This window comes from Tupaia chinensis, unplaced genomic scaffold (assembly GCF_000334495.1).
Source record: "Tupaia chinensis unplaced genomic scaffold, TupChi_1.0 Scaffold148607_1, whole genome shotgun sequence".
Taxonomy (NCBI): domain Eukaryota; kingdom Metazoa; phylum Chordata; class Mammalia; order Scandentia; family Tupaiidae; genus Tupaia; species Tupaia belangeri.
The window spans coordinates 3,277,556-3,295,391 of NW_006208456.1; the positions used below are offsets into that span (position 1 = coordinate 3,277,556).

A 17,836-nucleotide genomic window follows, 5' to 3' on the forward strand; every position below is an offset into this window, starting at 1 on the left:
TCCCTTCTCCTCCATTCTCCTCTTGGGATCTTGGGCATGCACGCACATGCGCCTGGCATGAGTTTAAGCTACCGGGTCCAGGACTCAAACTGCGGTCAACTACATGGGCGTCCAGCAACATAGCCGTTACACTAACTGCTGGTCCCAAAATTATTTATTTATTTATTTATTTAATTAAATTTGACCAGAGAGGGACACAGTTGAGAGAGAAGGGGGGAAAGTGTGAAAGCAAGCCTCCAGGTCCAGGAGTTGAATTGTGGTTAGCCATGTGGGAGTCCAGCACCCTTAACCACCATGACACTTCCTGGTCCCTAAAGTGTGTATATTTTTACACACACACACACACACACACACACACACACACACACATTATCTGAAGCAAACCTAGTAACTGTTGACTCTAGATGGTGCATATATGGGGTTTATTATACTGGAATGTTTAAGCTTTTTTTTTTTTTTCAATGAATCATTTATTTATTTAATTTTGTTATTATTATTAAATTTGACCAGAGAGAGAGAAAAGGAAAGTGTGAAAGCAAGCTGCCCTGTCCAGGACTCAAACCATGATTAGCAATGTGGGAGTCCAGCACTCTACGACCATACCACCTGTCAGCCCATAAACTTTTTTATAATAGAAAGTAAAAGAAAAAATAGTAACAAATAGTAACAAAAAACATGAACATTAAATGATAAAAATGATTCAGTCCAGTGCCTAAACATGGCCCAAGGCTTTTGGGATTAAGAGTCACAGGGCCAGCAGATAGTGTAGTGGTTACGTTGCTGGACTCTCACATGGCTGACTGTGGCTTGAGCCCTGGACCCAGTGGCTTGAAAATCATGCCGGGCACGTGTGCATGTGTGCTCAAGATCTGGGGAGGAGGATGGAGGAGAAGGGACTGTGGCGTGGCCATCCCCTCTGCGGGGGAGGGGTGATTTCTCACTTTCCCTCTCACTGTCTCTGTCTCTCTTGCTCTCTCTCTGGCAAGTGCACATTCCCCTGTGGCAAAAACCTCTTTAAAAAATAAATAAAAGTTACATCATTAAAAATTAACAACTTGCAAAGGAATAAGTCTATTTTGGTACTTGATGTTTTGCTTCTGTGATTCTTCAAAACGGACTTAGAAATCTAATGATTCTTTTAATGCTCTCACCTGCTGGCCTCCTTCTAATTTCTTGTTCAGCTTCTGCAGTTGGGTAAAAATCTGCAGGTTTTCTTGCTGGAGCTTTTGTTGTTCAGCCAGACATTTCAGCACCAGGCCCTGCAGTCGCTCCACCTCCACCTGCAGAGTGCTGCACGCACAGGCAGGGGCCAGCGGTGCTCCCTTCTCAGCACAGGTCTTGGCGGGAATCAGCCGAGGTGGCTAGAGAGACAAGAGGGCGGGATTGCAAGGTGTTCTGCCTGGTGCCACGGCTCCCCAGTCTACACTTCCTCTAAGAGCAATCAGATTTTACTTTCAATGAGATAAAACATATATACACATAGACACACGCGAGAGGAACAGACTAATGCTGGGATTACAAGAGCATCTGAAACTAACAGAACAAGGCAAAGGAGCTCTCAGTGCCTCGGACCCCGTTTGGCTAAGGTACGACAGTCATCTATTCTGAAGGGCTTTGTGAAAAGTTACCAAGTACTTTGATATGTTCTCGTTTAAAATGCTGAAGTGGGGAAAAGCATGATTTATTGGGTCTATGCAAAAAAAAATGTGGCATGACTTTTCTGATGATCCAGTTTGGAACAAGTACTTCTGATCACAGGTAGGATGCTGTGATCCAAAGGGTCAATATTCATGAAAAGTAGAACATATTTGAAAGGTATTGAGTAAATAGTATCGCCAACACTATTTGAGAAGGCTGACAGAGGAATTACAACATTCACTTTGAAGTTTTGAAGGTTTTGGGAAGCTTTTCAGTGATCTTAGTCTGAATTGTCTCCCTTCTTCTACTGCCCCTTGTTTATAGCAAGGGGTAGCAAATGACAGCCCATGGACCAACGCCAGCTTACTGCCTGTTTTTGCAAATCAAATTTTATTGGATCACAGGCAAGCTTATTCATGTATTATCTGAGGCTGTTTTGGGCTGTAATGTCAGAGCTGAGTAGCTGCAAGACTATGTGACCTGCAAAGTCTACTAAGTACAATGATTTTACTACGTGGCCCTTGATAGGAAAAGCTCAAGACACCTGGCACTGAGGCAGTCGCCACCACTTCACTGCCACTAAGGTTCAATACACATGTGCTGTGCCCTCACTGGATGGACCACAGTGTTACCTCTTACTGATATTTACAGCCTCCAACTCATCCTAGCAGTATTCATGAAGAACTGGATCTGAAGTTTGGAATTTCAATTTTGATGCTTCTGAGACAGAGAAAGAAAAAGGCAGTCCTTTGGTATAGAAAGGCATTAGCCTATCAGAAACATGGAAGTGTAAATGCCTTTCCAAGGCAACCCAGGTCAGCCTTGAGTGGACGCTTTAAGTACTACTGAATTGAGGATGTGAAGAGTTGGTGCAAGGCAGATAGAAGGACAAAAGCCAGAGGAAGAGACAGTGAGGCCAGGAGAACCGGGCATTGTTCACCTCGTTGTGATTCAAAGGCAAAAAGCTCAGTTACCCAGGCTCTCATGGAGGGCTTGTGTTCAGAAGGAGCTTCAGAGGCCATTTTGAGTTCTTGTAGCTCTTCATAGGGCAGGGTATCTTTCTCAGATTCCGAAAATCTGGTACTTAGGGGTGATGGGCTGTCAGGCATGGGGATAAATTCTGCATTTTCCAGCTCCTATGTATTGAAAAAGAATCCCATCAGTTCTGTTTGCAGCAATTTACTTTCTCCCAAATTCCTTTCTTTCTTTTACCCTAGCTTTCATCTATAACTTGAGCTTTAGCTACAGCTATAGTTTGTTTGTGACATCAGCACCCTCTGCTGGGGCAGGACAGTTGTGGGAAACAACTTATCTGACCCCACCTGAGGACAAACTGCCATCCTTCCATCAGAGGACTAACGGTGATGCAAAAGTCCAACTCAAATTCGAGAACACGGTTTGGAGTGTTTGGGGTGTTTCCCTAACGCATTTAATCTACACAGGCTATTCAGTGAGTTGGGCAGCTCTGCAGCGATAGTAAAGGCCACCTGCCAGGCCGTTAAGGTGGATATGGAGCAGCGTGCAGCTTCCTCTGTTCACACTCCTCAGATAACTATCGAGTTCTGTGTTACTGCACGGGGAGCTCTAAACCTGCAGATCCTTTTTTATTTTTTATTTTCGGTAAAAAATTTAAAACTTCACAACTAGTTGAACAGTTCACTGTGGAAAATAAGAAAATGTAACTGGTCAATGGAAACAAATAAAAACCGCCATCAATTCCATCACCCAGAGAAAACCACTCTTAAAATGATTGAATCTTGACATTTTTCCATGCATTACATATATTCTAAATGAATGAGATCATACTGACACTCCAGCCTTTTCTGCATAGCCATATGTGATGACCAACTTTCCATATAAATAATTACACTTTCAACATTTTTACTGGACCTCAGCTTTCATAAACCATCTTCCTATTGAAGAGCATTTCGATTTAGTCAATATCTCACTTCTATAAATGATAGTACAAGATCAGTAAGCTTAATTTTTGCACACGTGCACTACAACTGCCTTCAATGCATATTAATTGATGTTTACTTAAGAAATGTCCTCATATCTGTATTACTTTATCTCTTCTCATTGTAAAGAAAAATAAAAAAGATGAGCAATTTGGTGATTTTTTTCCCTAGAATTCTTGCTACAAAACAATTTAGTGGGACATGGGGAACTGAGAGATCCTGACAGCTTCTTTCTAGTCCCTGCAAAGGGGCTGATAGTTGATCTGAGGTAGCTCTTGCAAAGGAATTACCTTTCGAAGCCAGCCAGGACAGGAGCTGCTGGCCCCAATACTGGTCCCTATGGCCTCTGTGGGACTGATTAAACCTTCCATTCCTCGGTCTGCTTCCATTGTTCCTCGGAAGCCTCCACTTGGATCAGGAGTTTCAGATTCCTGCGAGTTTCTGATTCCGGCTGACTGTCCTCCTCTTCTCCACCACCACCACCGCTGCCAACGCCTCCCGGACCAGGGCTCTGAACCACTGACAGAACACAGCACAGAAACAGAGAGCTTTGCTATGCAGCAAGGAAGACCTACCATCTGACAGCTTTACTTAGCTCTGGAAAGGTCCCTCGAGTTGTGTGAAGTGGAAGGGCAACAGTGCCAAGTCAGATATTTGGGACTAAGTTTTTGGGGTTCTCTTTTCCCCTACTGTTTTTAATTTTGTTTTGACAGGGTCTCACTATGTCATGATCCTCCTGCCTCAGCCTTGAGAGCAGCTGGGATTACAGGGGAATACCACCATGCCTGGCTTTCAGGGTGGCAAGGGATCAAACCCATGTGGCCCATCTGCAGGGTAGCGGTATCAACACACACACGTGGGGGTAGGTGATGGCACAGTGTGGTGGAGCTAGATCCACATGGAGGATCTGGTCCTGTCCTGGAACCTCCCTGGGCACACTGGACACGTCATGTTGCCGTGGTTTGGACCAGCTGAAACTGGGGGTAGGTTGTGGTGTGGAGACCCTGTTGGGGATGCCTGTCTTTTTGTCTCATTCTCTCTCACGGGATAAAGTAATAATAAACTTAAAAAAAAAAAAAAGACAAAAAACAAACAAAAGCAATGCATGCTACCATGGCTGGGCCAAATGTTTGTTTTTACACATGGTGTTCTCGTTTTTTTTTTTTTTTTTTTTTTTCCTTTTTTGGAGAGGTTTTTGCTATAGGGCGCATGTGCTTGCCAGATAGACAGAGAGAGACAGAGAGACAGAAAGCGAGAAATCACCCCCCAGGGGGGATGGCCATGCCACAATCCCTTCTCGTCCATTCTCCTCTCGGGATCTTGGGCATGCATGCACCCGCGCCCGGCATGAGTTTAAGCCACTGTGTCCGGGACTTGAACCGCGGTCGACTACATGGGAGTCCAGTGACATAGCCATTACGCTAACTGCTGGTCCCAGTGTTATCTTCATTTTTTTTTTTTTGAGAGCTTTTTGCTATAGGGCGCATGTGCTTGCCAGATAGACAGAGAGAGACAGAGAGACAGAAAGTGAGAAATCACCCCCCAGGGGGGATGGCCATGCCACAATCCCTTCTCCTCCATTTTCCTCTCGGGATCTTGGGCACGCATGCACACATGCCCGGCGTGAGTTTTAAGCCACCGGGTCCAGGACTTGAACCGTGGTAGACTACATGGGAGTCCAGCGACATAGCCATTACGCTAACTGCTGGTCCCGGTGTTATCTTCATGATGGTAATTCCCTTCCAGCTTTCCAACTCGTGTGGCCTATATTCATAGCAGGTTATCAGTATTCTAAAGCCTTACTGAATGATCTCCAACCACAGCTCACCCAGTCTAATACCCATGCTTCCTCTGAATCTTTAACAGACCCATGCGGACTCCAGAACCCTCCACAGACATTCATGTTATACAAAAAGTTCTTTAAAATTTTGAGCCAAACATCTCTTAAAGTTGCCAGATAAACTCACACTAACCCCCCGTCTGAGGAAACACGTGAATAGTGAACAACTCAGGAGAGCATTATATCCTCTAATGACTATTTGTCTGAGTTTTAAAAATATGACGGCTGGTTCTTTCATATCATGCGGCATATTTCAAGATACCTAAATGAAGACTAAATGATGTACGGTCAGGAAGTGAAACTGAATTTTAATATAGATCAAAGAAAAAGATAATAAGGAAAACAAGTTTGCAAGGACCAGCAGTTGATGTGGTGGTTAAGGTGCTGGATTCCCACATGGCCGACTACGGTTCTAGTCCTGGAACTGAAGGCTTGAAAATCATGCCAGGCAGGGACCAGCAATTGGTGTAATGGCTATGTTGCTGGACTCCCATGGTCGACTACGTGGGAGTCCAGCGACATAGCCATTACGCTAACTGCTGGTTCCCACGAGCCACTTCTTGAGTGCTCAATGGCTCCATCCTGCTGGTGGCTTCTATCCCAGAGGGCACAGACAGAGCATCCCTGAGCACAGAGAGCTGCTGGACCCTGGTACACTAGAGCGTCTCCTGTGACACTGGATCTGCCTCGTGAACTCCTTTCTCCTCTGGCCTACTCATGGGAAACTGCTGTGATTAATTTTGCATTTATCATTTTTTCTTTTAAAAAAACTTTATCATATACTTATGTATCTTTAAATGATTTATCTGGCTTGCTGAAAAACTTCATAAAAGGACCTGGAATGTGCTGTAACTTACTTTTTATAGTTTACCTTATAGGAATACTTGGAGATGATGTTCACTTTCAATGTTCATTGTCTAACAATCCAATGAATGATTATAACACTTTCAACACAAATATTTGCCATTTGCCAGGCACTCTTCCAAGCAATGTAGATAAAATTAATGAATAAAAAAAGACAAAAATCCCTGCCCTTGCTCAAGATTACATTTTCCAGTCAATCGATGTTTACATTTAATTGTATGTTTTTCCTTTCAATATTGTTCCTGTAAAACAACGTTGTAACAGAACAGCTGCACTTAGCGAAAAGATAATTAATCACCTCTGAAAGATATTTATATATACGAATAGGGATGTTGAGCAATGGATTACTTAAGGAAGCCAATAAAAGGTATATGAGGTGTGTGTCTAGATCGGATTTTTAAATGCTTTTTTTTGGAGGGATTAATCTGCTTTTATTTTAGGTGTTCATTTATTTTGATTCTACAAAAAAAACCCCAGAATCCAGGTTTTGAGACATCAAAGACTACAGGGACTCTAGCAAGTAGAAAACTGAAAAAGGAACAGTGATCCAAATTCCTGGCACAGTCCCAGACAACAGACAACCATGAAGAAAGCAGTCAAACAAAAACTCTTGGAGAACTCTGGGCTGATTTTCCTAACGTCTCGCAAGTTTAGCCGACATTTATTCCTGAGGGTCTGTTTTAAAGGATGATTTCTGCAGACTGGAATACCCCTGGGAGTACCATGGAAGTACAGGGCAGAGATAACCCATAGCCCCTCAAATAATAAGGTAAGAAATAATACACGAGTCATATTATAGTACCAAGCAGGTCATGTGATTACTTCCATAAGCACTAGAGGCAAAGAAGATGTTTTTTTTTTTTTTTTTTTTTCCTTAGAGAGGTTTCTGCTATAGGGCACATGTGCTCACCAGAAAGACAGAGAGAGACAGAGAGACAGAAAGCAAGAAATCACCCCCTGGGGGATGGCCACACCGCAATCCCTTCTCCTCCATTCTCCTCTCGGGATCTTAGGCACGCACGCACACGTACCCGGTGTGAGTTTAAGCCACCGAGTCCAGGACTCGAACCGTGGTTGACTACATGAGAGTTCAGCGACATAGCCATTACACCAACTGCTGGTCCCAAGATGTGCTTTCTAACCACAATATAAAGTCACAACTTGTGAAAGCCACCAAAATATGATCCTCTCTCTTAATCAGATATTCCTTATTTACCCAAAGAAATTTCCCATTTTCCTTTGTGCTTTGGAGACTGTATGAACTCTAACTCTAAGACCCATATTCAAAACGACATTACCTGAGATACTGTTACTTACCAGTTCCAATGGATAAGCCACTGCTATTGGAACGGATGGTCTTAGAATTCAATACTTTCTCTGAGGAAAAAATATTAGGTAGGTAAGCACTGTATACAGATCCAGGTAGGCAGAGTGAGAGAACACTAGGGTGTTTTGAGAGAAGTTTGCTCATCCAGGCTCCAGATAACTTTATAATTATTACTTACTGTGTTAGAAATTCATATAAGCCAAGCACCACTAGTTACTCTAATCATACTTGCTAATGTAGCAACTCTCTGCTTTGGCTGATTGTTGGAATCACCTGGGAAGCTTTGGAAAGCAAAGTGCCTAGGTCCCTCCCCAGAGATTCAGATATAATTGGTCAGGGCTAGGGTCTAGACAAAAGGATTTAAAGTTATATTAAAAAACAGTCAAGGAATCAAGAGCTGACCCCCGACAAAGCTTAGGAAATGACATTATTTTGTTCCTACCACTTGGGACGCATCCCTGACCATTATAAGACATTGAGGTAGCCTCTTTCTTGGGACATTTGTGTCTCCAAGAATGTGACCATCAGTACCTCAGGTGTGGGCCCATCCTCTGTCAAAGCCACCCCCCCACACAGAAAACCCTTACCAACTATGAGAATGGTGTGCCAGCCACGACAAGATAGGTCCGGGACGTGATGCAGAGATCCAAAAATAGGGCGAGGCCATGAGGTACAGATATCTGAGCCATGTGGTCTCTCTGTGGGAGTCATTGCCAGGCGGCCATTACCACCATTGCCCCAGGCAAAAATGTGATTATCTAGAAAAAAATGAAACAACAGGTCGTTTAACAGAACGTTGGCTTCCCAAATGTTCCGGTTCTTCATCCTTATGCTCAAGAGCTAGCTTCCCATTACATACTAAATAGGGAAAAACTTTATTCCCCTATTGAAAGCCTAAATTCTTCCTGATTCCAGCCAGGTAGAAATGACCACTGCTCCTATGTACTGCTATTCACTCATTCACTTATTTATTCAATGACTCTAAAAACAGTTGTTTTAAGTTTATTTCTTCCTTGAATGAGAAAGATAGAAACTGAGACAGAGAGCACCCCAACAGTGTCCTGACACTGCAGATCATCCCCAGCATCCGCTGGCCCTGGGTCATGGTTGGCACACTGCTCAGGGAGGTCTCCGGATGCAAACCCCGAGCCTTCCCATGTGGGTCCACCTTGCAGTGTGTTGTGCTTTACTGCTACACCACCACCGAGGCTCTCAACAACTTTTTATTGGTTATTCGAATATTTATGGGACATTTACTTCATGACAGGTCCAGTTCAAGGGATAGAAAGGTAAATAAAACAAAGTCCTTGTCCTTGTGGAACCCACATTTGAATGAATACTTGAGAGGAACTGATGATTCATAAATAAACACGTAATATTTCAGGTAGTGATGAGTGCTATGAAGGAAGATAAACAGTGGTGAAAAATAAGAGGAAATGAAGAGAACAGCGGGGTGGCTTTGCATTACTGTGGATAAGAGTGGCTGGAGAAGTACTTTTGGTTGTTGAGCGGAGATCTGACTGAAGTGAGGGAGAGAGTCTCCAGTCAGAGAGAACAGCAAGGTCAAGGTCCCTGCAAAGGAAATGGCAGTTGCACAAAGGAAAAAGGAGGCCCCTACAGCTGGAGCAAAGTAAGGGAGGGAGGTCAGAGGTGGCTGGGGTCCTGGTCACGCAAGGCTGTGCACGGCAATGTGGTGACTGGTTTTTACTGCCTGATGCAGGAAACATTAGAGGCTCTCAGTAGCAAGTATTTAAAGGGCCCCTCAAGCTATTTGAGGAGAGCACAGGTAGAGTCCAGTTGTGGTGATAAAGCTGGTGAGACGTGGCTGCATAAATTCCAGACAATCAATAGGCATTTGGGCACAGAGTTTTGGGCACATGTGCACACACACTTGGCACATTTTTCAAGCTGCCGTGTCTGGGACTTGAACCCCGTGGGATCTAGCTGCCTTAATCACCACACCACCAACTGGCCCTCTACTCATGCTTTTATCATACTTTTTTTGAAGGCCCCTCATATAGTCACCCTGCCTTTAGAGAACCATCCAGGAGCTAAATGAGTCTGGAGGTCAGGAGTGCTGGTGTAAAGCTGTCAGTGTACAGGAGGGACTTAGGGGAATGAGCTCACACTGATGAGAGGACTGAGCCTTAGGGCACTCCAGGGCTTGAGGAGTTGACGCTGCTATCGTAGCACCCCAGACTTGCCTGGACCAGTCCCTACCCTCCTAGACTGTGAACTCCTTGAGGACAAGGACTTTCTGAGACTCATTTCTTTATTCTCGGACCTTAGAAGAGGACCTGGACATGAGTGAGGTTAGAAAAAATGGCTCAGAGGAGTTCAGGAACATTTGTCAAGAGGTAATATGTCCAGCCATAGAATCCAATTCCACACTCCTCATTCTGAAGTTTAACTTATAAAGATCTATTAAAGAACCATTACTGGGACCAGGAAATGGCATAGGTTAGTTGCTGGACTCCCAAGTAGTTGACTGCAGTTCAAGTCCCAGCTGGACTCCCACGTAGTTGACCACAGTTCAAGTCCCACATCTGGTGGCTTAAAACTCACACCAGGCATGTGTGTGTGCAAGGCCAAGATCCTGAAAGAAGAGTAGAGAAGAAGGGATTGTGGCCATTCCCCCTGGCTTGTGATTTCTCGCTATGTCTCTCAGGCAAGTGCACGCACCCTATAGCAAAAATCTCTCAAAAGAAAAAAAAAGGGGAGGGACCAGCAGTTAGCGTAATGGCTATGTCGCTGGACTTCCACGTAGTCGACTGCGGTTTGTGTCCTGGACCCGGTGGCTTAAAACTCACGCCAGGCATGTGTGCGTGCGTGCCCAAGATCCCGAGAGGAGAATGGAGGAGAAGGGATGGCGGTGTGACCATCCCCCCTGGGGGGGGTGATTTCTCACTTTCTGTCTCTCTCTGTCTGTCTGGCGAGCGCACGCGCCCTATAGTGAAAACCTCTCAAAAAGAAAAAAAAAAAAGAAAAACATTACTGCACTGAGGCCTTGTCAGAAAATGGTACTGAACTTGCTGTACTGGCATCTTGACTCTGTCCTTCTAGGTTCCACTTCCATTTATCTAAGTTGCACCTACAGAGTTTGCTCTTTAGAGTCCCCTATCTGGGGACAAGCAGGAAGGGTTAATGGACGGCTCTGTAAGCTACTTCCCCTAATTACATGTGGTAACAGATCACAGACCATCACTGAACTACTACCCTTGGGAATCCTCCCATGTACACAGCAGGCACAGACCAAAGAAAGAGGATATCTCAGAGCATAACAACAACAAAAGGTGGCGAGTCAAAAGGTAAGAGACGAAATGTGATTTACTGCTCACCAGTGACAAAAAGGAAGTGGCTACAACAATCAAAAAGTTCAGAAGATGGCAAAAGAAGAAAAGAGAAAAATCAAACAAAACAGAAAAATAAAGAGAGCTGAAGAAAGAGAAGAGGAAATGAAGGCCAACGAAAGTCACAGTAAAGAAGAGAAACAGTGAAAGCAGCAAGACACTGCAGAGAGGAAACAGCTGTGAGAGAAAAGAGAGAAGAAAAATCAATGAGATCGATTCAGAAAGCTGAGAGACCAGCAGCCCTTCAACCTTAGCAGTCCCCAAAGCCGTCACTGCAGTGCCACTGACCCCAGCCTGGGAGCAGGCTAACGTGGGCTGTTCTCCCACTCACCTGGCCCATGTTTATGGAAACCAACATGGTGGTGGGCAAGGTATGTACAGAGGACTTAGTAATTCCTGGAAAACTCACCGAAACAGCTAAACTTTAAAAAGAAGAAACTTAGAATATTAACTTGCCATTATCTAGAAATCTGACCTGAAAAAACAATCATTATGTTAGCTACAGGAGAAGTTAATGAAGCCCCATACATCTAACAACTGGTCACCAAGTCAAAAGCAAATGCACAATCCAGCTGTACAAACAACCACTCCACCTCCTTCCCAACCAAGAGTGAAAACAGTTATTATCTGTCCAGGAAGCCTGAAATGACAGGTACAGACTCACCGTCCGTGGCAGCAATGGTAAACTCATCACCGCAGGACACCCTGATCACTTGCTTCCCACCAAGGGGTCCCCCCAACAGGTTGATTCCCAGACGCTTCTTATAATTCCCAACTCCCAGCTGCCCACACTTGTTGCAGCCAAAGGTCAGCAGCCGGCCTCGCTCTGAGAGAGAAGTGAAAATAAGTAATTAGGTACAAATGGGTCAGGGGAGATGCAGCAATGCAGGGTCCACAGACTGGCTTCTGGTTGTCAGAACACACACACAAAGCCGGCTACATACACGTCCTGGGCCCGTGACGTAGGGTGCCTACGCACTGTGACCAAGTAGTGCCTGGGACCCAACTCTGTATTTTCTCTGCAGTGTTGTATTTTTTAACGTGAAAAATGGGTAATACCTAACTTAGAATACTTACATAAGGTGATAGAGACAATGGATGTCTAGAATTCTGTGGTGTTTTCACTAGGGGGTGTATTTACCATGGGTTTCTAATGATGATCAACAATGTACACTTGATTGCCTAATTTGTTAATAAGATAATACTGGATGCGAGGGGGAATAAGGAAGATGTACGTATCATTAAGGAAAAACTAATGCTCGAATAAAGGAGCCTGAGCTACCGAGGCACGTGTCGCAGTTGTAAATCAACTCACCATCGATAGCAGCGGTGTGCGTCTTGCCCGGGGCAATGGTACGGATCTTGTAAAAGGACAACTGTTTGGCCAAGGTAAAGGAGGTTGTGTAGGGCACTTCGTGGTATGCCTGCAACAAGTAAAACACACAGCAAACACTCATAAGGCAAGCCATGGAAGGATCATCAGGCTGAGAATGGAAAGGGTCAAAAACCCGACGGCTTTTCAAGCAAATCATGTTCCCAAGAAAAGGGTGCCAGGCAGCGTTCCATCTCCAGTAGAATACAAAAAAGAAAGAAACTCAATGTGATTACAATCAGAGTTCATTCAGAATGGGGCAGGACTTTCTGCAACAGAAGTTTTAGACACTCAATCAGAGTAGGCAAAGCACAAACTCTCCATCCCTGAAGGTATTTATGTAAGGATAGCAACATTGACATTTGTCGTGGTTATACAGTTGGTGTAAGAATTAAATCCTGAGGACTCTCTGCAGCCATAAAGCAAACAGTTTACTGGGATCTATAAGGTAGTGTTTCTCAACATGTTAAACTCCCAAGTTCCCTTTGAATTAGTATTAAAACATTCCTCTCATGTTGTTTATAATTCAACAACAAATGCAGTGTTATAATAAAACACAAATCAAGTAAAGGCAATTCTGAATATACTTTTTTTTGGGGGGGAGAGGTTTTCGCTATAGGGCACGTGTGCTCGCTAGACAGACAGACAGAGACAGAGAGATAGAAAGCGAGAAATCGCCCCCCAGGAGGGGTAGCCATGCTGCTATCCCTTCTCCTCCGTTCTCCTCTCGGGATCTTGGACACACACGTACACGCGCCCGGCGTGAGTTTAAGCCACCGGGTCCGGGACGTGAACCACGGTCGACTACATGGGAGTCCAGAGACATAGCCATTTCGCTAACTGCTGGTCCCCTGAATATACTTTTTAAAACTTGGCAGTCTAGTTTGAAATTTGTACTGTATTTGATAATAAATACCTCAAATTCGTACTCTATTTGAGAATCACCGCCTCAGATATTGATTAAAAATTAACTTCCCAGGGTTGCCGGTGGCACTGTGGTTAAGGTGGCTGGACTCCACATGGCCAACCACACAGTTCACGCCCCAGACTGGTGGCTGGAAAAACAGGCTGGGCGCATTGGCAAGCAGGCCCAAAATCCCAAGAGAATTGAGAAGGGGTTACTGCATGGCCATCCCCCCTGGGGATCACTTTTCCTATCTCTCCTCTCTTTCTTTGCAGTGAGTACACGTACCCTATGACCAAACTAAAAAAAAAAACAAACAAAAGAAACCTCTTCCCTTTGAGTCAGGAAAGTCTGTACCCTTAATCTGATTCTTTAGAAAATAACCAAAATGTATCTTAGTAACACAAAGAGGAAACTAAGACTTAATATCTCCGATGAATTTTTTTTTTTTGGCGAGGTTTTTCCTATAGGGCGTGGGCACTTGCCAGAAAGACAGAGAGACAGAAAGTGAGAAATCACCCCCCAGTGGGGATGGCCATGTTGTAATCCCTTCTCCTCCATTATCCTCTTGGGATCTTGGGCACACACGCACACCTGCCCAAGTGAGTTTAAGTCACTGGGTCTGGGACTCAAACCGCCGTCGACTACATGGGAGTCCAGTGACGTAGCCATTTTGCCATCTGCTGGTTCCATCTCTAATGAATTTCAAACCATCCTTGAAGGGGGAGAATGATAATTTAATAAGCCTATACAGGATCAATGTTAATAGAGAAATAAACCTTAAACTCTTCAAGGAGTTGACACATGGAAATATGTTTTTTTTCCCATAATGTTAATTTTCTTGTCCCTATTTCAATGAGGTGGACCCTGAATTCCATCATTTTATTCTTTGTAACTATTTCCTGAGGTATAGCTAACATACTGCAAAATACCACACAGCCTGATCTGTTTCTCCACATGCATATACTTGTACAAGCAGCACCCAGATCAAGGTAAATCCAATGACATCATGCTAGCGTAACCTCTCTCACCTCCGTTGTCAGAGATAACCACTATTTGACTTCTGCTGCCATAAGTTAACTTTGTTTCTTTTTGGAGGTTTATGCCTTAGGGTATGTACACTCACTGGAGAGACACAGATCCAGTGAGAGGGAAAATAGAAATCACCCCCCAGAAGGGACGGCCACACTGCAATCCATTCTCCTCCCGGGATCTTGGGCATGCATGCACATGTGCCCGGCATGGTTTTCAAGCCACCGGGTCTAGGACTTGAACTGTGGGAATCCAGTGACATAACTGCTACACCATCTGCTGGTCTCTTCTTTTTATTTTAATTTCTTTTCTTTATTCATGATAGAGTGCATGTATGTGCACACTGAGAACGAGAGAGATGAGTGGCTTTCACAGGGTTTGGTCCGGCCATGATCGCCCTTCTGCAGTCCTCCAGCCTGCTGGATCCTGGGCATCATACATGTGCCCACTGTGCTTCAGGCTGGCTGGGCAGCGGATCTCCACTGTGGGCACCACGTGGGATCTGGATTCTCTTGAGCAGCATTCCCACTGTGCCACAGAGCTACCCAAGTTCTTGAACTACGTGTAATTGGAATTATATGACAAGCACTCTTTTATGGCTGGCTTTTTTTTTTTCCCCCAGAACAAAAAGTCTGTGATGCACTGCTTTATTCTCAAGGCAAACTCCATAGTCCCTAGCCAATGGTAACATCCCAAAGAAATTCCAGTTTAGCAGTTCTGACAATGTGGTGAAGACACCAAAGGGGACACTCACTTCATGGTTGATGATTCCAGACATGCACTGATTCAGACCCAATTTGTTGAACTCATTAAGTCCACAGGCCAGGACTTTGCCTGACTGGGTCAGCAGAAATGTCCCATCACAGCCACATTGAACTGCGACAATAATCAAGGCCTTGGGAACATCCACCTACAAGAAAAAAGAAAATTAGGAAAAAATAATCCCAAATACATAACTCATACAAATTCTTTCAAAAGCGACATGCTGCATCTATCAGAATGGCTACAGGGGAGTCAGGTTCGCTCCTTTCTCTTAAGGTTTACCCTGCAGATCAGAGAGACTATGATTTTCAAAAAGGTACTCAAGTTTTAAAACCTAAAAGAAAAGGCAGCAGTTCTAAGTCAGTTGAACAGATCACCCCTGCCAGGTTATTCTCACGGTATGTCCTTCTCCAAGAGACTTGTCAGAAGTTGGGAAAGGAGAAGCTTCAATCCGTGGCTGATTCTGTCCTCTAAGAGGGAAGGTTCCTTGACAGTTATAGAAGAAACTCAGTACTTCTGTGGGGTCCCAACGTACTCATTTTATAAGAGAGGTGACAGAGTACTAAGCAGCAGCAAGCACAGCTAACTAGACAGGACTGGAGGACGGCAGGGTGATAGAAGAGAGGCAGCCTCCCCAACAAGGAGATGATGCCACAGTTCACTCCCGGATTCAGCCAGTCCTGGGCCACGGCACATGCACAACCCAGACACAAAAGCGCAGCCTTCCCATGTGGGCCGGCCTTGCAGAGCTCATGTTTTTCCCCTACACCATCATCCAGTTCCTATAATTTGACTTTTGAAATATAAATAAAAACTGGTAATAGTTAATGATACAGTTGATGGCAGTCAACCCCCCTGGAGGGAATCCTGTGCCCTATGCTGGGTTTGAGAGAGACAGAGCCATGCCTTTCCCTTGGCTTGCTTCAGCGCCTGTGAGCCTCTCACAGTGCCAGCCCTGGCAGTGCCGGGAGTATTCAGACTTTGTTTCATATGATGTAGCCCCTAGACAAAAGCGACTACAGTATTTCACCTGCTTTTCAACTGTAGAGATAGGAGGGGGAAGGAGCTGTACTGAGTCTAGAGAGAGTATATTCCTACTACCTTCTGCTATCTTGAGGCATTTTCCAGGGTACACTTCGCTATTATGTGGCTTTTCGGCTACACATGCTGATTCTAGCTCTCATCTGAGTAAGAAGTTGACTCCACAATGTCCGCAGTGGCTGTATCTGCATTCTCAATTTTCTATAATTTAGCCAGATGACAAGACTACATACGGCTAAATTAGGAATCTTAAATTTTCAGTCTCCCAGATGGAAATATTTCAGAAACAAACATCTTGATACAAGGAATCAGAAACAAAGGACATACTATAGAGGATATAGTACAATATATAGTATAAAGCCCGTGACAGGCTTCATAAAAAGGTTGCTCCTGATTTTACCTTTTGTGGTGTGTAATAATCCTCTTCTGAATCCAGACCTAGTCGTCCTGAAACATACATATGAGAGACAATCATTATAAAATGAGGGCCTTCTTCTCAATGAAGATGTTCTAGAATGTTCTCTTACTGAATTAACACTTCTCAAATAGAGGCTGCTATTGGGTTGTCAGAAAAGTCCTGATGCATTTCTATGTTTTTCTATGCAAAAATGCTCATGACTTTTCCAAAAACACAACACATGATGTCTTCAGACGCATATACACTTGAAGCTGGGTTGTGTGGGAAGAAGTGGACAAAGTGACACCTACCATATTCGCCACAGCCCCAGGAATAGACTTCCTTGTTTCGTGTCAGAACGACCACATGATTATCTCCACAGGAGACCTGCTCCACTGGGTTGTTGAGGAAGAAGTTCAGCTGCATGGGTTCTAGCACCTCAGGGCCAGCGACCTTGTCCACTCCCATGCAGCCATAATAATCCGATCCAAAGGCATAGAGCTGACCCTCATCTGTATGAGGAAGGAAAACAGAACCCATCAAACTGATTTATTCTGTCCAGTCAGAAAGCTGGCAGGGCTGGAATGAGGACTACGCTTGCTAACAACCACTCATGAGATGATTACATCAGAGAAATCCAAAGAATGGGCTATGCAAGTCTAAAGTTGTTTGTAGTTAGGGTTCGACGTGTACTGGTTTATTATAGCACACAGTTTAAAAAGTGATAGTGTTATCATGTTAACAGGGCTTAAAATTCTGGTGGAGCCTCCTCTGTTTTAAAGACCACAGAATCATGAAGTGAATCATGACAAGATCCAAACTAAATTTAGCTCTGGCTCCTGGTTTTGTTACCTATAAGCTGACGAGTAGCAAGGCCACACACAAATGGGACGCACAACACACTACAACACACTTCTCCTCTTTGTTATCCACCTGCCTTCTCCTGCCACACCACCTCCCCATACCACAGCAACCTAGGCCTTTTTAAAATTTCTGCTGTAGGGCATGTGCACTTGCCTGGAGAGAGAGGGAAAGTGAGAAAGCACTCCCCAGAAGGGATGACTATGCTGTAATTCCATCTCCTCTATTCTCCCCTTGAAATGCTGGGCACTCATGCACATGTGCTGACATCTTTTCTAAGCTGATGGGTCTGACTTGGACTGCACAGTTGGCCATGTGGGATCCAGCTGCCTTAACCACTGTGCCACTGGCTGGCCATCGGGCATGCTGTTATAAGAGTATATTTGCTCAATGCCTTTTGGCTCTCTGAATATTGTCTTTTGTTATAAAATCCCAACTACCACTACACAGTACCAAGCCCAGTACTCCACATTAAATGCACTTAAGTTTT

The 17,836-nt window shown here is 44.4% G+C and overlaps 1 protein-coding gene across 1 annotated transcript in view; it reads right to left on the reverse strand.

The window, feature by feature from the left end:
- Positions 1–17,836, reverse strand: part of NEK9 (NIMA related kinase 9) — a gene marked incomplete at its 5' end in the record, with an annotated part of 42,608 nt that overhangs the window by 4,101 nt on the left and 20,671 nt on the right. Inside the window, 11 exon segments of the mRNA XM_027769123.1 lie at positions 1,152–1,361; positions 2,613–2,774; positions 3,887–4,030; positions 4,033–4,115; positions 7,618–7,677; positions 8,215–8,385; positions 11,642–11,803; positions 12,293–12,401; positions 15,040–15,195; positions 16,489–16,535; positions 16,797–16,997. Of these exon segments, the coding sequence (XP_027624924.1) occupies positions 1,152–1,361; positions 2,613–2,774; positions 3,887–4,030; positions 4,033–4,115; positions 7,618–7,677; positions 8,215–8,385; positions 11,642–11,803; positions 12,293–12,401; positions 15,040–15,195; positions 16,489–16,535; positions 16,797–16,997 (1,505 nt within the window).